Source organism: Microcaecilia unicolor, chromosome 5 (genome assembly GCF_901765095.1).
Source record: "Microcaecilia unicolor chromosome 5, aMicUni1.1, whole genome shotgun sequence".
Classification (NCBI taxonomy): Eukaryota; Metazoa; Chordata; class Amphibia; order Gymnophiona; family Siphonopidae; genus Microcaecilia; species Microcaecilia unicolor.
The window spans coordinates 123,527,119-123,543,726 of NC_044035.1; the positions used below are offsets into that span (position 1 = coordinate 123,527,119).

At 46.6% G+C, this 16,608-nt stretch overlaps 1 protein-coding gene across 1 annotated transcript in view; it reads right to left on the minus strand.

Annotated features, from left to right (window-relative positions):
* LOC115471170 (placenta-specific protein 9-like) overlaps positions 1–16,608 on the minus strand; it is a 39,044-nt gene that overhangs the window by 13,179 nt on the left and 9,257 nt on the right. The window contains exon 2 of the mRNA XM_030204871.1: positions 2,959–3,056. Coding sequence (XP_030060731.1) covers positions 2,959–3,056 — 98 coding nt within the window. The remainder of the gene's footprint in view (positions 1–2,958; positions 3,057–16,608) is intronic.

A 16,608-nucleotide genomic window follows, 5' to 3' on the forward strand; every position in this document is an offset into this window, starting at 1 on the left:
GGGCAGAGGAGGGTACACTGTTGGACATGGGTGCATGCAGGAGAGAGGAGGGTACACTGCTGGACATGGGTGCATGCAGGGCAGGGCAGAGGAGGGTACACTGTTGGACATGGGTGCATGCAGGGCAGGGGAAAGAAGGGTCACTGCTGGACCTGGGTGCATGCAGGGGAGAAGAGGGTCACTGCTAGACATCTGGGTGCATGCAGGGCAGAGGAGGGTCGCTGGGTATGGGTGCATGCAGGGCAGGGGAGGGTCGCTGGGTATGGGTGCATGCAGGGCAGGGGAGAGGAGGGTCACTACTGGACATGGGTGCATGCAGGGGAGAGGAGGGTCACTGCTAGACATCTGGGTGCATGCAGGGCAGAGGAGGGTCGCTGGGTATGGGTGCATGCAGGGCAGGGGAGGGTTGCTGGGTATGGGTGCATGCAGGGCAGGGGAGAGGAGGGTCACTACTGGACATGGGTGCATGCAGGGGAGAGGAGGGTCACTGCTAGACATCTGGGTGCATGCAGGGCAGAGGAGGGTCGCTGGGTATGGGTGCATGCAGGGCAGGGGAGAGGAGGGTACACTGCTGGACATGGGTGCATGCAGGGCAGGGAAGAGGAGGGTACACTGCTGGACATGGGTGCATGCAGGGGAGAGGAGGGGAGAGAGAAGAAATGCTGGACATGGATGGAGGGGAGAGAAGAGTGAGGAAGGAGATGAGATGAGGGAAAAGGAAGAGAGGAGAAAAACTGCACATGGATGAAGAAAATAGGCAGAAGCTGAGGACCAGAAATGAAGAAGAAAGGAGGAAAGAAATAAATGGAAAGGAAACCCTGGAAACGGAGTTAAGAGGACAGATAGCAGCAGAATCGGATACTGGGCCAGCATGATCAGAAAAACAGTCACCAGACAACAAAGGTAGAAAAAACCCCATTTTATTTTCATTATAGTGTTTGGAATATGTTCACTTTGAGAATCAGGTGCTCAACATTAAAAGTTTATATTTATTTACTTATTTATGGCATTTTATCACACATTAAACATGAATTAGATTGGAACCTAGGATCATTTAATTTTTTTTCCTGGAGAGAGTAATGAATTGCCCCCCTCCCCCGCTATAGCCAGCTCTGCAATTTTTTGGGGGGGGCGCAGAGGTGGACGGGGGGGGGGTGCAGTGGTGGGGAGGCGCTGAGGTGGACCGGGGAGAGAGCCTGTTGTTAAAAATTTACCAGCACACCACTGTTTATAACTGCTTAGTTTCAGGACCCCCCCCCCCCCCCTTGTTTTCTAAAAGTCTTCTGTATTTTGGGGTCCTTTACGTAAAGTACAGTAAGTTTTTGGACTTACTACATTTTAATAACAAATACTGCAGGGTTAGCGCAAAGCCTGTGCAATAATTGCTGGGAGTGTCCTCTGCAGTTACCACACTAAGATGTTCTTTATACTGTGTGCAATGAGTGTTGATGCCCTTACCCCATAATTCTATATAGGGGTAAATGGAAGTTAGGCACCTAACTGCACATAGGCACTATTCTATTTTATGGGGCATGCATGTGTGTGGGGGGTGGGGGGTGGGTCACACACGTAAGAGCCAAATTGAATACTGTAAGTTGTGCCCCTAGGTGCCAACATTTACACCTGCCTTTCACATGGTGTAAGTGTTGGCACTTAGGCTGTGTTCTAGAACAGAATCTGGGAAACCAGATGCCATTATAGAATACTATCTGAGTTTGGGTGCCTAATTTTTGAACACTTCAAAAAATTGGGCCACACTTTATAAAATTGCCCACTTCATAGCTCCTCATGAGGAAACAGTAAATTCACATGTGGCAAGTACTGTGTGCCAAGGGCATAGCTATCATTGAGCAAGCCTGGCAAAATGCCTAGGACCACCCCGTGGTAGGGGCCACCTGAAGCTGCATCACCTGATTCCCCCCTCTCTGCACCTGGGTCCAGCCCAGCCCTGCCCTGCCCCACCCCAAGGCCTCCACACGCTGCACTGGGGATTGTGGCAGAGACAGCCTGAAAGCCGCTGCACTGGCATCAGGAAGTAGCATCAGAGAGGTGGGATGCAGCAGAGGAAAGGCCCCACTGGCCAGTGCAACAGCTTTCAGGTTGTCTCTGCCATGATCCATGCTGCAGCAGGTGGAGGCCTATGGGGGGGCAGGGCTGGAGCAATGCTGGACCCGGGCACAGAGGGGGGATGGAGAGATGCTGAACTGGATGGCTGGAAGGGAGGCAGAGGGGAGAGGGAAGAGAGAGAGAGAGAGAGAGACCTGGAGCCTAAGGGAGGGGGGCGCCAACAACTGCCCCCTCACTTAGCTCCAGGTCTCTTTCTTTCTTCCCTATCCCCCCCCTAAGTATATTACCTCCCCCTCTGCCTCCCTCCCAGCCATTCAGTTCAGAATCTCTCCATCCCCCTTTCTGTACCCAGGTCCGGCATTGGGCCTCCACCTGTTGCAGCATGGATCGTAGCAGAGACAGCCTGAAAGCTGTTGCACTGTCCAGTGGGGCCTTTCCTCTGCTGCATTTTCAGTCCAAGGTTCAGATCACTGGAACAAACTACCTCAATCCCTTCAATATCGATCATCTCTGCAAAACTTCAAAATGGATCTTGAAATGTTTCTCTTCTCTGATGCTATTCTTAACCTCCCTTTTGCAGTCCATGGAGGTGAGCATATCAGACCTGACAGACTAGACAATACCATTCCTCTTACTATCTCCCTCTCTTCTATCAAAATTGTAGTTTCTCCCCACCCTCTCTCCTCCATGCTTCACTACTTATCTTGTTAGCCACCTAGACATGTTTCTGATGGACGGGCTAGTAAATTCTGAATAAATTTGATCAAATGCAGCCTATTCCCCAGCTGGTTTTCAGCACTAGTCTTCATTCACCCAGCATGATTATCTGGATTATTTGTGGGGACAGAAAAACAAACAGCTTCACCACATCTAGCATAAAGGTCCTATTACCTCCTCAATAGCATCTAAGTGAGTGTGGAGAGTTTTGTGTTGAGTGCACCAGGCACTTCTTGCTGCACTTCCAGGCGAGGCACTGCTGGGATCTGCTTCTGTTGGAAAAAGCAATAGGCATGTTAGAATGAATATGGTCTGGATCATTCTAAAACTAACATTCCTGCCAGTGCACAAAGAAATGAAATTAAAGGGTTAATAGTACAACGGAGGGGAGGGGAATTGGGTCACTAGACCACCATGGAGTTGTTTTGAGTGAGAGGGGCTTGAAAGGATTTTCACTAGACCACCAGGAGTTTTTTTGGTGCGGGGGGGGGGGGGGGGGGGGGGGGGAGGGTTTCAGGAGGTAGTGCACTGTACAACCAAGAATTTTTGTTTCTGGAAGGCAGGCGTGGGGACCGGGAGTTGGGAGTCTTTAAAGGTTTTGGGAGGTGGGGTCAGGATCAGGGTCCACTGGACCACCAAGGAGTTGTAATGTTGGCGGGGTCCACTGGACCACCAACAGGCTTATTTTCGAAAGAGAAGGGTGCCCATCTTTTGACACAAATTGTGAGATGGGTGTCCTTCTCCCAGGGGCGCCCAAATCGGCATAATCAAAAGCCGATTTTGGGCGCCCTCAACTGCTTTCCGTCGCAGGGGATGACCAAAGTTCCCGGGGGCATGTCGGAAGCATAGCAAAGGCGGGACTGGGGCGTGCTTAACACAAGGCCATCCTCGGCCGATAATGGAAAAAGAAGGGCGTCCCTGACGAGCGCTTGGCCGACTTTACTTGGTCCATTTTTCTTGCAACCAAGCCTCAAAAAGGTGCCTGAACTGACCAGATGACACCGGAGGGAATCGGGGATCCCCCTTACTCCCCCAGTGGTCACTAACCCCCTCCCACCCTAAAAAAAGTTTTAAAATATTTTTGCCAACCTCTCTGCCTGCCTCAAATGTCATACCCAGCACCATCACAGCAGTATGCAGGTCCCTGTAGCAGTTTTAGTGGATGCAGTGCACTTCAGGCAGGCGGACCCAGGCCCATTCCCCCGCTATCTGTTACACTTGGTGGTGGTAAATGTGAGCCCTTCAAAACCCACCAGAAACCCACTGTACCCACATGTAGGTGCCCCCCTTCACCCCTTAGGGCTATGGTAGTGGTGTACAGTTGTGGGTAGTGGGTTTTGAGGGGGGATTGGGGGGCTCAGCACCCAAGGTAAGGGAGCTATGCACCTGGGAGCAATTTCTGAAGTCCACTGCAGTGCCCCCTAGGGTGCCCGGTTGGTGTCCTGGCATGTCAGGGGGACCAGTGCACTACGTATGCTGGCTCCTCCCATGACCAAATGGCTTGGATTTGGTCATTTATGATATGGGCGTCCTCGGTTTCCATTATTGCTGAAAATCGGGGATGACCATCTCTAAGGTCGATCTAAATGTTGAGATTTGGGCGTCCCCGACCGTATTATCGAAAGATGGATACCCATCTTGTTTCGATAATACGGTTTTCCCCACCCCTTCGCGAGGACGTCCTGCGAGGACGCCCTCAGGAAAACTTGGGTGCCCCGTTTGATTATGCCCCTCCAAAGATACCATGCAAAAACTTAACAACAGCTCCAGACCTGCTGTTAAGTTTTGTGCATTAAAAGTACACAGAATTGTCTGTGCATTAGCCAGAATGCTCATTTTATTTATTTATTTGTTGTTTGTTTGTTTGTTACATTTGTATCCATTTCCCCACCTATTTGTAGGCTCAATGTGGCTTACATAGTACCGGTGAGGTGTTTGCAGACTCCGGTGTAAACAAATACAAAGTGATATTGTGGTAAGATAAAGTTTTTGTGGCACAGCCACATTAGGGAATCGTACAACATAAGGGTTGTGTTATGTATTCTTTGACCCAGTTAAATTACTACAGTTTATTACTGTTAAAGAAGGTGGCAATGTTGTAACGACCTCGATGGACCCTACAGGTAGCTGAAACCGCTGGTTTGGAAAGTGTGCACCAACCTCTTTTGTTTAATTAGAATAATTTTTCTTCTTGTTGTTTTCCTTATATCTTGATCTTATAGTGGACTAAGTTTAAGGAAATTTTCCTAAAGTGGGTTTTCTAGATAATGTTTTTTTCCCTTTGCATTTATTTTATGTAAATGTTTAATTGAAATTTAATAAAGAGAAAATTAAAAACTAAGCTGTTTAAAAAGGCATACCCTACTGATCCAACATAAATGCCTGATCTCTGCAGCACAGCAAAACTAAAGTACGTAATGGACATAACACAACTCTTCTTTTTTTTTTTTTTTTTAGTTTTTTCCGGAAGTTTAGGTGGTCATACGTAATTTTCAAGGCTTTTGATAATGCATTCCATAGTTGTGTGCTTATGTAGGAGAAACTGGATGCGTAAGTTGATTTGTATTTGAGTCCTTTGCAGCTTGGGCAGTGCAGATTTAGGTATGTTCGTGTTGATTCGGATGTGTTTCTAGTTGGTAGGTCGATCAGGTCTGTCATGTATCCCAGAGCTTCACCATAGACAATTTTGTGAACCAGAGTGCAGATTTTGAAAGCAATGCGTTCTTTGATTGGGAGCCAGTGTAGTTTTTCGCAGAGGGGTTTTGCACTTTCAAATCACGTTTTTCCAAAGATAAATCTAGCTGCCATGTTTTGAACGGTCTGAAGTTTCTTTAATGTTTGTTCTTTGCATCCCTCATAAATTCCATTGCAGTAGTCTAAATGGCTTAGTACCATTGATTGTATCAGGTTGCAAAATATTTCCCTCAGGAAGAATTGTTCCACGCGTTTGAGTTTCCACATCGAGTGGAACATTTTCTTTGTTGTGGATGTCACTTGCTCTCTAATGTTAGGTTGTGGTCCAATGTAACGCCGAGGATTTTCAGGCTGTCTAAGATAGGGAGGGTGTAATCTGGGGTGTTGATAATTGTGGGGTTATCCGCGCTGTGTTGGGATGAGAGGATAAGACAGTGTGTTTTTTCTTTGTTGAGTTTTAGTTGAAATGCATTTGACCAAGAGTCCATGATGTTCAAGCTGAGCTTGATTTTGTTAATGATTTCTGTCAGTTTAGATTTGTAAGGAATGTATACTGTGACATCGTCTGCATAGGTGAAGGGGTTAAGACCTTGGTTGGATAAAGACTTGGTTAGTGGGGTCATCATTAGGTTGAAGAGGATCGGTGATAACGGTGATCCTTGTGGTACTCTGCAGTCTGCTTTCCATGGTGATGATATGTTTGAGTTTGATTTTACTTGGTATGTTCTTCTGGTTAGGAAACCCTTGATCCAGCTAAGTATGTTTCCACCAATCCCAAACTTATCTAGTACTCTTATTAATATATTGTGGTTTACCATGTCGAATGCAATAGACATGTCGAATTGGAGGAGGAGGATATTTTTGCCTATTGCTATTTCCTGCTTGAATTTGGCTAGGAGAGTGAGTAGTACTGTTTCTGTGCTGTGGAGGGGGCGAAAACCTGACTATGATTTGTATAATATTGAGAATTTGTTTATATATTCTGTAAGTTGTTTGGCTACCATGCTTTCCATCAGTTTGACTGACAATGGGATGAATGCTACTGGACAGTAGTTAGTGATTTCATTTGTTTTTTTCTTGGTGTCTTTTGGTATCGGGGTGAATAGGATATTGCCATTTTCCTTAGGGAAGAGACCTTGCTGTAGCATGTAATTTAGGTGGGATGTGAGGTCTGCTATGAAACGGTCGGGGCGGATTTCATTAGGTAGTTGGGGCAGGTATCTAGTTTACAGTGAGAGTTGGAGAACCTGTTGATCGCCCGTGCAACTGTATCGATGGTCATAGGAGCCAACTTTTCAAAATTATTGGGGGTGCTAAGCCCAGTGGAAATAACCCTTTCCTGGACACATACAAGGAATTTTCTCAGTATTGGGGGTGCTCAAGCACCCACAGAATCGGCTCCTATGTCGATGGTGAGGAGGACAAAATTTAACCAGGTTCAGTCAGCTGGGTATTCTCCAGTGGTTGGGTCCAACTCGTTAAGGAAGTTTTCGATGTCAGTGTTGTCCTGTGGTAGCGTGTTGCATAGGTTTACAATTTTTTCATTGAAATACTTAGCAAGTTCATCTGCAGATGGGATGTCTGTATTCGATGTAGTGACCAGGTTGGTGTCTAAGAGTTTGTTCTCGAGTTGGTATAATTTCTTCGTGTCCTTGTAATCTGTCCCTATTTTAGTTTTATAGTATGATCTTTTGGTCTGTCTTATAACATATTTGTACTTTCTTTGTGATTGTTTCCATGTGTTGAGTGTATGTTCATCTTTTGTTTTTTTCCATGCTCGTTTGAGTTTTCTGGATTGTGTTTTTAGCTTTTTCAGTTCATCGTTGAACCATGGTATTGAGTTATGCTTACGTGAAGATCTTGTTCTTAATGGTGCTATTTCATCTAGTATGCAATTGCATCTTTTATCCCATTCCTTGAGGTAGTGAATGGAGTCTGTTTGTGCTGACCATTCATTGTTATATATCTGTTGCCAGAATGTTTTCATGTCTACTTGACCTCTTGTTCTGTAGGATGTATGTTCTTGTATTTGGTGTACTTCCTTCTTCCGCCAGTGTAGGGATAAGTTTAGTTTGTAGTGATCAGTCCATGGTGTTTCTGTCCATTTAATATCTGTTATTATTAAGTTCTGGTCTGTTGAAAGTTTGTGTAAGATGAGATCAAGTGTGTGCCCTTTGATGTGGGTTGCTTGCATTTGTGGCCATTTGAGATCCCATAATTGGAGGAATTCCTTACATTCTTGTGCGTTGATTGAGTTTGGGTCTTCTAAGTGAAGGTTGATGTCTTCTATTACTAGTACATTGGAATTGTTTACACATGTGTTTGAAATGAAGTCCATGAAGTTAGTCTGGCCTTCGTTCCAATTACCTGGAGGTCTGTAAAACAGGACACAATTCAAATGATCGCGAAGGGTTTTGTTGTGGATTCTGATTGAGGCCATTTCAAGTTGAGATGTCATGGACTCAGCAGTGGTTTCGGTGGTAAAATGGGAAAGATAGATTAGTGCTATGCCTCCGCCTCTCTTTTCCTTTCTGCTCCAGTGTGTGATTTTGTATCCTGGAGGGCATAGGTCTAGAATTATGGGGTCCTTTTGGTCATGGATCCAGGTTTCTTTGATGAAGAGTAGGTCAAGGTCTTCTGCCATGAACCAGTCTGTTAGCATTGCTGTTTTGTTTACTGCGGATCTGGCGTTGATGTAGCCCACTTGGATTGTTTGGAATGGGTCTTCTATGTTTGGTATTGTGTGGACTTTTATTAGTTATCGTTTCTTTGTTGAGGTGAGTTTGTTTGGACCCTTCTTTGCATTCTGTGGTGGTTGTCTGCATGTTGGTGGTCTTCCTTTGTTTAAGTTGTTGTCAGTTTGTTGAGGTGTGGTGTATCTGATCTTACAGAAAGTAACATTATATGTATACTATACAATCATCAAGAGGGGTGGTTAGTTTTAAGTGGATCAGTGTTAAGGAGTAGATTATTAGGAGTAGTTTGAAGGTATTCATTTTGGTTTCTTTTCGCTGTGGGCTACTGATCGTTGCTTCCCTCTCTTCACTGAATTAAGTTGCTTCCCTCTTTTCACTGATTTAGGAAGAGGGTCTGCCTTTCAAGCTGTTGAGATCAGTACTGGATCATGTTTCAGTGATAAGAAAATGAGCAGAGGGGATGGAAGGGGGGATAGTAGCTCTGAGTCAGGGTCCTCCCTCAATCAGTCTCTTAGCAACTAATTGCTTCCCACCCTCCTTGCCCAGAGGATCTTCATGCTCAGATTTCTGGCTTTGATAAGATATTGAGCAGAGGAGATAGGAGGGGGGAGAGTAGCTCTGAGTCAGGGTCCTCCCTCAATCAGCCTCTTAGCAACTAATTGCTTCCCACCCTCCTTGCCCAGAGGATCTTCAGGGCTCAAATTTCTGGCTTTGGCTGGAGGAAGAAGGGAGGGGAACTTCAGAGCACCTTCAAGGTAATTAGCACAGAGGTGTGACAGATGCAACACAAAGAACTCAAGTTGGAAGATTCCGTCTCACTCTGATATCCTGCTTCAAAGTTTCTGATCAATTCTGCAACAGTCACTTTAAGCTAATTTCATTTCTTAATTCTTCTTATGCTTGCTTAAAAACGTATGCCAATACAAAACAGTTTTCCTCCTGACTTATTTATTTATTTGTAGCATTTATACCCCGCTCTTTCCCGCTCGATAGCAGGTTCAGTGCGGCTTACAATGTATTGGTACAAGGTATCAAGGTAGCTGCCTTTGATTGCTGACAACCCAGAGGGGAGGGGTTGCTCTTGAGCAGTGAAAGGTGCTTGAAAGACAAAAGGAAGGTACTTGACTTGAATGCTGTTAGGAATGTAGTCAGTGCTGGCACAGTCTCTCAAAGATTCTGGTTTTAAAACTTCCACAGATCTTCTGTTTTTTCATGTTTAACTTTTCTGATAAATGCACTGAAACAGTCCTAAACATTGCTTTTCTTAGCTACAAGTTCGCTTGAATGCAGATCAGTTAACATTCCATCAAATAGAGAAACAAATGGCTGCACTTAGCATTTCTATGTGAAATTCTTGGAGACAGTGCATAGGTTCCTTTAGTTTTGAGGAATCTAAAAGATTCAGAGTTATAGAATTAGATTAATTAGTTAAAATAAGTTTCTTAACTCACGGATTGCAGGTTTGAACTTTAGAGTTTCTGGTTCTGATATACCTGGATGGTCCAATTGATGCAGGTTACTGTAGGCTTTTCTTTATTGAAGTTTTTGGAGGAGTGGCCTAGTGGTTAGGGTGGTGGACTTTGGTTCTGGGGAACTGAGGAACTGAGTTCAATTCCCACTTCAGGCACAGGCAGCTCCTTGTGACTCTGGGCAAGTCACTTAACCCTCCATTGCTCCATGTAAGCTGCATTGAGCCTGCCATGAGTGGGAAAGCGCAGGGTACAAATGTAACAAAAAATAAATAAATAAATCTTTCTCCCAACAGACTTCCTAGTGCTGAAATCCTGTTATCTCTTCCTGTCATTTTAATACTGATGAGCTTGCTTGCATAGGATTATCAGTAGCTGCTACAGGGTGAACCCCTTTATGTATTAGGCTTTAAATAACATTTTCTTTAGACTGGCTACAACCAGTTTAAAGCAAACATTGCAAGCATGGCAAGCTTTGTGCATCTCCTCCTGAGTTTTGTGGGCAGTGAATTATATGGTGCATTTCCAAATTTTCTATGTGTGGCCCGCTAGGGATAGTACTGACATTGCAGGCAGATGTCCCATGTAGGATAGCTGTTGATTCTGGGAAGGTTAGGGGATAAATAGCAGATCTCAAGAAGTGGCCAAGTGGTTAGAGCAGCAGGCTAAGAGCCCTGGTAGAAAATAAGTACCTGAATATATGTAAACCGCTTTGAATGTAGTTGCAAAAACCTCAGAAAGGCGGTATATCAAGTCCCATTTCCCTTTCCCTTCTGATGCTCCTTGTGATCTTCAGCAGGTCCGTCACTGTATCCTCTATTGCCTCAGGCACAAATTTAGGATTTCATTTAGTAATGTGTACATCCCCACCAGCAAAGGTATGATTAACGTCATGGTGTGGGGTGGGGGGAGAAGGAAATGCCTTACCCTTCCAGTCCACCCCCTGAGATCCAATTCTGGCTATGCCCCTGGTTTGTACTATTTAAACCCAGTGTAACTGCATTGTTTCTCCACTGCGCTGATGAAGGGAGGATAACTTGAAAGCTTGACAAAGACACATTGGGGCCAATATTCAGACCGCAGGATTTAATCTGGCTAACTCCCGTGGGCGGCGATGATGCTAGATATTCAATGCTGAGCCAATTCTGGTTTATTTTTGGCTGCTAAGAACATAGCTGGCCAAGTTGTTAGCTGGCAGGCTAAGTTCATAGCAGTCAAAGACCTGCGCCAAACTTAGCCAATGATGTGCTGGAAATTGGAAGATACCTAGTTATATCGTGCAATATAGCCAGCTATTCACTAAGTGTTAACCTGGAATATTCAGCGAGAGACAGCCAGCAATCGTCCGGTGAATATCAGCAGATAGCCGGATAAGTACCATATAATGGGCCAGGTGCGCCTCCTAGCCGGTTAAATTGTTTTGAATATCGGCCGGTCTGACTTTTTCCAATAAAAACATAGTGGGGTGGGGGTATCTTGGTTTGTTAATCTTTTTTTTGGATGAGAAATCATCCTGTTTGGAGTACTATATGGTCCAAACAGGTATCTAGGAAGATTATCTCATGAAAGAGAGAACTTGTTATAGGACAACACGTCTGCAAGACAGTTAAAACCAGCACGATTTTAGCAGAAACAGCTTTAAAAAGGCTATTGGAAATCCTAAGGGACACGCATGGTTTAGTATTAGTGAGGATACAGACAGCACCAGCACCGCCTGTTAAAATCCACTATGGCAGCAGAGAACTGTTGTAATGAGTAGAAAATTGTTGTGTGTCTCTAGAGAGCATCTTCCCATTCTGTGTCCTCATTAGCAGACTGTTTTCACATCTGGGAGTCTCTTCCAGCTGTTCATCAGCTGATCTAGAGCAGAGTTTTATGAGCTCAGTAAGACGGAATATATTTCTGTTGTTCTCTGGGAAACCAATGTTTTGGTGGTGCCCTTCCATTTGGAAATAAAACAAAAAAGTGAAAGCACTTCCAAAGGAACCACAGAAGAACCAAACTGAGAAACGCTTTGAGAAAGATTTAGTATACTGAGACTCTGGAGGTTGAAAATAAATCAAACCAGAAATGACTTTTTGTGGATTTCTTTCAATGGTAGAAATGCCAACAATCAGATGGGCAAAGTTGTTTCTGTATGTCGGTGTGTGTGTGTGTGTACTCAGGGAATTTGCCAAATGGAATTTGGGAGAGTTTAGCCTCTCTGTGCAACAGATGCCACATGTTTTACATTAAATAAGCCGTCATCTCTGATTTGACCTAATATCCAAGTCGTTACCATGAGAAATGGAATGCATCCAAGGGTGGGGTTTAGATGTTTGAGTTCTAGTGAAACAAAATGCTCACGTGGTAACCTCCCTATCAACCCACTCATTACTTTACCTCACCCATTTCTATTCTTCTATCACCTTCTCCCACTACTCCAACCAGAGTTACACCTAATCACACTGACCACCCTTCAACATCTTCTGTCCTTCTGTGACTGTTCTCTTGTGCTTGACTGCTTAAATATTTTAAATTTAAATGCTTTACTTTTTGTCTATTAGATTGTAAGCTCTTTGAGCAGGGACTGTCTTTCTTCTGTGTTTGTACAGCGCTGCGTACACTTTGTAGCGCTCTAGAAATGTTAAATAGTAGTAGTAGTAGTAGTAGAAAGGAGGGACTGTTCACTACAGATGGATAAAAGCTAAGCTTGTAGAAAGAAATACTTTTAAAATTATTTATGCAAACTTTTATATTACAATTAGAATAAATCTTGATCTTGATAATGGGATAAAATACAAAGGAATCAATAAGATAAAAAATGAAAGAAAGAAAGAAAGAAAGCAAAATGTCATCTCATCTAACCCATACTACAGTCCTCTAATAAACAGGGAGCCAAATTAATGAGCACTATTTTCAATTACACAGAGTAATAAAGAAGAAAAGGTGAATCACCATAGGTGCCAAACAGCCTAACTCATCTATGGTCCGATGATCAGAAGCAAGCGCAGGCGCCAGAGGCTGTTAGTGTCATACTAGCGCCTGTGTTTGCTACTACCCCATGATCAGAGCCCCTGAGCGCATGAAACAATGCGCTTGCAGGCTCTGAATGCAACTAGCACGCAAATGCATGCAAAATAGGGCTCTTAGCGCAAGTAGCATGCAAATGCATGCTAAACCTATTCAATCCCCATGATCAGTGACCAGCGTGCCAAAGATTAGCTCGGTGGCCGCAGCAAATCCTACGCCAGCTTGGAGCTGATGTTAGGGTTTGCAGACCATTGGGGAGGAATGGTGAGCGCTGTCCAGCATGTGTCGCGCGCGGGCGGGGGAGGCGGGGAATTTGGGAGGACCAGAGGTCTGACGGACCTCCAACCCCCTGTTGCTGGGGGGTTCAGGTCGGGGTTCCTGCAGGGGGGCTGCTGCATTGGGGGGAATGGGGGCCTGCTAGAATATACAAATACATGCTGGCCAGGGCTCACCATTCACCCTCAATGGTCTGCGAACCCTAACACCAACTTTGAGTTGGCGTAGGGTTTGCCGCAGCCAGCGAGCCAATGCAGGTGCTAGTATGGAGCTAACAGCCTATAGCACCTGCATTTGCTTCTGATCATCAGCCCATAAGGGAGAAGACTGAAGAGGAGTGGGGGATCCAAGTGGTAGCTTATCATTAAGAAAAAAGGACAGATTATTTAAAAAAAAAAAAAAAACAGGAACAGGGCCAGCCCAACCATTAGGCAAGACTAGGTGGTCACCAGCTTCTTGGGGGCAGGGCCGGTCTTAGGCCAAGGCAAACGAGGCGGCCGCATAGGGCCCCGCGTGGCGCGCCTCAGTCAGCCTCTTCCCAGGGCTGGTCCGACACGGACATAAACAAGCAAGGTAAGCATGGCACGGCGCCGCCGCGCCATGCTTACCGCCACCCTGCCCGACCTCTTTTTCTCCCCCCAACCAAGGAAGGATAATTTTTCTTTTAAATTTACCCTCCGTCGCCGGAATCCAGCACAGCAGCGTCACTGAAAACGCTCCTCCCCTCCCGAGTCCTCCCGACGTCTCTAGCAGAACAGAAGCTCTTCCTGATTCGTTCATTCGTCCCGGGCGGGACAATGAGAATGAACGAATCAGGAAGAGCTTCTGTTCTGCTAGAGACGTCGGGGGAACTCAGGAGGGGAGGAGCGCTTTCAGTGACGCTGCTGTGCTGGATTCCGGTGACGGAGGGTAAATTTAAAAGAAAAATTATCCTTCCTTGGTTGGGGGGGGGGGAGAAGAGGATGGCAGCAGAGGGCAGGGGGGACAGGAGGGTCGCTGGACATGGGTGGATGGCAGGGGAGGGGGGTTTCTGGACAGAATGGCAGGGGCGGGCAGGGAGGACAGGAGGGTCGCTGGACATGGGTGGATGGCAGGGGAGGGCAGAGGGGACAGGAGGGTCGCTGGACATGGGTGGATGGCAGGGGAGGGGGGTTTCTGGACATAGGTGGATAGCAGGGGAGGGCAGAGGGGACAGGGAGGTTTCTGGACATAGGTGGATGGCAGGGGAGGGCAGGGGGTACAGGGGGTCACTGGACATGGGTGGATGGCAGGGGAGGGGGGTTTCTGGACATAGGTGGATGGCAGGGGAGGGCAGAGGGGACAGGGGGGTTTCTGCACATAGGTGGATGGCAAGGGAGGGCAGGGGGGACAGGAGGGTCGCTGGACATGGGTGGATGGCAGGGGAGGGGGGTTTCTGGACATAGGTGGATGGCAGGGGAGGGCAGAGGGGACAGGGGGGTTCTGCACATAGGTAGATGGCAGGGGAGGGCAGGGGGACAGGAGGGTCGCTGGACATGGGTGGATAGCAGGGGAGGGGGGTTTCTGGACATAGGTGGATGGCAGGGGAGGGCAGAGGGGACAGGGGGGTTTCTGCACAGGTGGATGGCAGGGGAGGGCAGGGGGGACAGGAGGGTTGCTGGACATGGGTGGTTGGCAGGGGAGGGGGGTTTCTGGACATAGGTGGATGGCAGTGGAGGGCAAAGGGGACAGGGGGGTTTCTGCACATAGGTGGATGGCAGGGGACGGCAGGGGGGACAGAAGGGTCACTGGACATGGGTGGATAGCAGGGGAGGGCGGTTTCTGGATATAGGTGGATGGCAGGGAGGACAGGAGGGTCGCTGGACATGGGTGGATGGCAGGGGAGGGGGGTTTCTGGACATAGGTGGATGGCAGGGGAGGGCAGGGAGGACAGGAGAGTCGCTGGACATGGGTGGATGGCAGGGGAGGGGGGTTTCTGGACATAGGTGGATGGCAGGGGAGGGCAGAGGGGACGGGGGGTTGCTGGACATAGATGGATGGCAGGGGGGACAGGAGGGTCACTGCACATGGGTGGATGGAGGAGAGAGAAGAAATGCTGGACATGGATGGAGGCGAGGGAAGAGTGAGGAAGGAGATGAGGTGAGGGAAAAGGAAGAGAGGAGAAAAAGTGCACATGGATATAGAAAATAGGCAGAAGCTGGATCCAGACAGTGGCATAGCTAGGGTAGATGACACCCGGGGCCAGTCATTTTTTAACACCCCCCCTTCCCCAAATCCAGTACTAGGCATACTGAGAATACAAAACACTCAGGACCTAAAGAGCAATTCTACCATACCATAAGCAGTAATTTGTACGAGTCACACAAGGAAAAGGAAAGCATCTTAAACACCACAGTGAGCACTAGAACATCAATTCACCTATTGTAAAACGAAAACAGACAGATTAGTACAGATCGTGGATCCTGCAGTCAATGCCAATTTTCACAAACACAGATACACCCTAATCCACTATATAATAAGTAATCATAAACTTTCTATTTAGACAAAAATTAAACTGAACCCCCGATGCCAGACTCTGCATACAATGCAATACCACAGAAACAGAAAATGTCCCCTAGTACTGTGCAACATATAAAGACAGCAGATGTAAATTTGAAAAAACTAATACCAATCACCACTTTACAAATTAACAAATAGAAATAAAAGAAATACAGAAAATAAATACCATTTTATTGGACTAATACATTTAGCTTCCAGAGGCCAAAATCTCCTTCATCAGGTCAATACAGTATAGTACTGTTACAGTATCCTATCCTGACCTGAGGAAGGGGGTTTTGTTCTCTGAAAGTTAAGTCAAAATGTATTAAAATTAGTCCAATAAAAAGATTACCTTATTTACATGTTCTATTTATAAACATTTATTAACACAGCTACAATACTATATCCTAAAGCAAAAAAATAAAAATATATATTTTATTTACAGTTTGTTGTCTCTGGTTTCTGCTTTCCTCATCTTCTTTTCACTGTCTTCCTTCCATCCAGCATCTGTTTTCGCTCTCTCTCTGCCATCCAGTGTCTGCCCTCTCTAATGTCCCTTCCATCCACTGTCTGCCCTCTCTCTCTGCCCCTGCCATCCACTGTCTGCCCTCTCTCTCCCTTCCATCCACATCTGCCCTCTATTTCTGCCCCTTCCATCCACCATCTGCCCCAGTCTGCCATCTCTCCCTCCCCCTTCCATCAACATCTGCCCTGTCTCTCTCTCTTCCATCCACATCTGCCCTCTATCTTTGCCCTTTCCATCCACCATTTGCCCCAGTCTGCCCTCTTTCTCTCTCACCCTTCCACCCACCATCTGCCCTTTCTCTCTGCCCCTTCAATCCATCTGCCCTCCCTCTCCCATCCATCCAGGGTCTGCCCTCCCTCACGCTCCCCCCTTCATCCAACACATGCCTTGCATCCCTCCTTTTCAGCCCCAGACCCATTCTCCCACCTGCCCCAGGCATGGACTCATTTTCCCTCCTGCCCCCTTGTCAGACCCCAGATCCAGCTTCAGACCCCTTCTCCCATCTGAGCACTCCCCTCCCCAGTCCCCTTCTCCCCTCTGAGCACCCCTCTGAGCACCCCACCCCTTCCCAATCCCCTTCTCCCCTCTGAGCACCCCTCTGAGCTTCCCCCCTGTCAAGAGCCGACAGAGCCCT